Genomic DNA, 3,050 nt, shown 5'->3' with positions numbered 1-3,050 from the left:
GTTATGTAATTAAATGCTTTTTTTAGTCTTTTCAGCTCATTGTAATACATTATTGATTACTTAAAAATATATGTATAAAAATGTATTAGTTTTAAAGATTCCACAATCAACTCTTTTCTCTTACTTATTGCATTGTCTCCTTCATTAAATTTATTGCATGTTTCTTTTATAATGAAATGAAATGTTGAAGATTATTCTAGATGCTTGCAATACTTGGACATATTAAATATATATTATCTTTAGTTGTAATTAAGCCAGTCTACTCAAATTGATTTAAAACTCATATTTTAAGCATTTTCCAGTTGTAATTAAATAATTTTTAATTCATTTAAACAGATTTACAGGAAACATGAATTATTCTTGAATTAGGAGATGCATATGTAAATCATAAACATTTTTATTTGATCTTTAGCAATGGCACAATAAACTCCTAAGAAGCAGCTCAAATAGACATAGGGAATTGACTTGCTGGAAAAGCCTTGCGAGAAATCCCTTGTGAGATATTTTGGCAAGTAGTTTTTCTAATAATGTTTAAAAGATATTAACTATCTTCAACAAAATTTTCTGCTGTTTCTCTGCATAGTTCGCCTTTTTTTTTCAGCTGATGCATTTGAATGGGAAAAGCATGCAAATAGATGGAAATCCCTGCTCACAATTCCTTGCTAGAAATCACTTGCTGGGAATATCTTGAGATACTTTGGCAAGTAGTTTTTCAAATTAATTACATATTAAATATCATGAACAATAATTTTCTTTTTTCTTTTTCAGCTGATTCTTTTATCTGTGGAAAAAGTACCCAAATAGACATACAGAAATCCCTTGCTTAAAATGCCTTGCCAGAAATAATTTTGGCAAGTAGTTTTCCAAATTAAATTTATTAGATATTAAATATGTTGAACAACCTTTTGTACTGTTTCTCTGCATAATGTGCCTTTTTTTTCAGCTGCTGCATTTGACTGTGGAATAAAGCAACCAAAAAAGACATAAATCCTTCACTGAAAAGTCCTTGCTAGAAACCTTTTCCTGGGAAACTTTTGCGAGAAATATTTTGGTAAGTAGTTTTTCAATTTAAATTTATTACATATTAAATATCTTGAGCAATATTTTCTGCTGTTTCTCTGCATAGTGTCATTTTCTTTCAGTTAAATAATTTGTATGTAGAATAAACAACCTAAAATAGACATACAGTAATCCTTTGCTGGACATAGGGAATCTGGGCATCCCTTGCTTAGAAATAATTTTGGCAAATAGTTTTTCAAATTAAATTTATTAGATATTAAATTTGTTAAACACAATTTTCTGCTGCTTCTCTGCATAGTGTTCATTTTTTTCAGCTGATGCATTTGACTGTGGAATAAAGCACCAAAATAAACAGAAATCCCTTACTGAAAAGGCCTTGATAGAAATCCCATCCTGGCAATCCCTTGTGAGAAAAATATTGGCAAGTAGTTTTTCAAACTAAATGTATTAGAGATTAAATTTGTTTAACAAAATTTTCTGCTGCTTCTCTGCATAGTGTTTCTTTTTTTCAGCTTGATACATTTGACTGTGCAACAAAGCACCAAAATAAACAGAAATCCCTTGCTGGAGATTCCTGCTAGAAATTCATTGATGGAGAAGCCTGCTAGAAATCCCTTGCTTCAAATCCCTGACAATGATATTTTGGCAAGTAGTTTTTCAAATTAAATTTAATAGATATTAAATATCTTGAACATTAATTTGCTTCTGTTTCTCTGCATAGTGTCCCTTTTTATGTTTTATGATATTTTGGCAAGTAGTTTTTCAAATTAAATTTAATAGATATTAAATATCTTGAACATTAATTTGCTTCTGTTTCTCTGCATAGTGTCCCTTTTTATGTTTTCCGCTGATGCATTTCTCTGTGGAATAAAGCACATAAGACATACAGAAATCCCATGCTGAAGGTGCCTGCTAGAAATCCCATGCTAGAGATGCCTGCTAGAAATCCTATGCTGGAGGTGCCTGCTAGAAAACCATTGCAAGAGGTGCCTGCTAGAAATCCCCTGCTTGAAATTCCTGGCTATGATATTTGGCAAGTAATTTTTCAAATTTAATTTAATAGATATTAAATATCTTGAACATTTTTTTGCTTCTGTTTTTCGGAATAGTGTCCCTTTTTATGCTTCTGTTTATTTGCATAGTGCCCATCTTTGTTTTCAGCTGATGCATTTGTCTGTGGAATAAAGAACCTAAAATAGACATACAGAAGACCCATGCTGAAGGTAACTGCTAGAAATCCCATGGTGGAGGTGCCTGCTAGAAATCCCCTCCTTCAAATCCTTGGAAATGATATATTAGCAAGTAATTTTTCAAATTTAATTTAATAGATATTAAATATCTTGAACATTAATTTGCTTCTGTTTCTCTGCATAGTGTCCCTTTTTATGTTTTCCGCTGATGCATTTCTCTGTGGAATAAAGCACATAAGACATACAGAAATCCCATGCTGAAGGTGCCTGCTAGAAATCCCATGCTAGAGATGCCTGCTAGAAATCCTATGCTGGAGGTGCCTGCTAGAAAACCATTGCAAGAGGTGCCTGCTAGAAATCCCCTGCTTGAAATTCCTGGCTATGATATTTGGCAAGTAATTTTTCAAATTTAATTTAATAGATATTAAATATCTTGAACATTTTTTTGCTTCTGTTTTTCGGAATAGTGTCCCTTTTTATGCTTCTGTTTATTTGCATAGTGCCCATCTTTGTTTTCAGCTGATGCATTTGTCTGTGGAATAAAGAACCTAAAATAGACATACAGAAGACCCATGCTGAAGGTAACTGCTAGAAATCCCATGGTGGAGGTGCCTGCTAGAAATCCCCTCCTTCAAATCCTTGGAAATGATATATTAGCAAGTAATTTTTCAAATTTAATTTAATAGATATTAAATATCTTGAACATTATTTTGCTTCTGTTTATCTGCCTGGTGTCCTTTTTTATGCTTTCAGCTGATGCATTTGTCTGTGGAATAAAGAGCCTAAAAATAGATATAAAGAAGACCCATGCTGAAGGTGCCTTTCTAGAAATCCCATGCT

At 32.2% G+C, this 3,050-nt stretch overlaps 1 protein-coding gene across 1 annotated transcript; it reads left to right on the top strand.

The window, feature by feature from the left end:
- Positions 1 to 635: 635 nt before the first annotated feature.
- LOC129923424 (homeobox protein ESX1-like) lies at positions 636 to 2,753 on the top strand. The gene is made up of 5 exons (XM_056014309.1): positions 636 to 700; positions 1,533 to 1,669; positions 1,894 to 2,057; positions 2,474 to 2,605; positions 2,730 to 2,753. Exons 1-5 carry the CDS (start codon positions 636 to 638, stop codon positions 2,751 to 2,753), a joined length of 522 nt encoding a protein of 173 aa, XP_055870284.1.
- Positions 2,754 to 3,050: the final 297 nt, after the last annotated feature.

Source organism: Biomphalaria glabrata, chromosome 16, assembly GCF_947242115.1.
Source record: "Biomphalaria glabrata chromosome 16, xgBioGlab47.1, whole genome shotgun sequence".
NCBI lineage: Eukaryota > Metazoa > Mollusca > Gastropoda > Planorbidae > Biomphalaria > Biomphalaria glabrata.
This window is presented reverse-complemented; position numbering and strand designations above follow the sequence as displayed.

What these genes read in the sequence shown, in the direction of transcription:
- LOC129923424 (XM_056014309.1), top strand. Translation starts at nt 636, where the DNA reads ATGGAAATCCCTGCTCACAATTCCTTGCTAGAAATCACTTGCTGGGAA. An exon ending in GAATATCTTGAGATACTTTG is followed by an intron (nt 701 to 1,532) that starts GCAAGTAGTTTT and finishes TCTTTTTTTCAG; the next exon opens with CTTGATACATTTGACTGTGC. An exon ending in CTGGCTATGATATTTGGCAA is followed by an intron (nt 2,058 to 2,473) that starts GTAATTTTTCAA and finishes CCCATGCTGAAG; the next exon opens with GTGCCTGCTAGAAATCCCAT.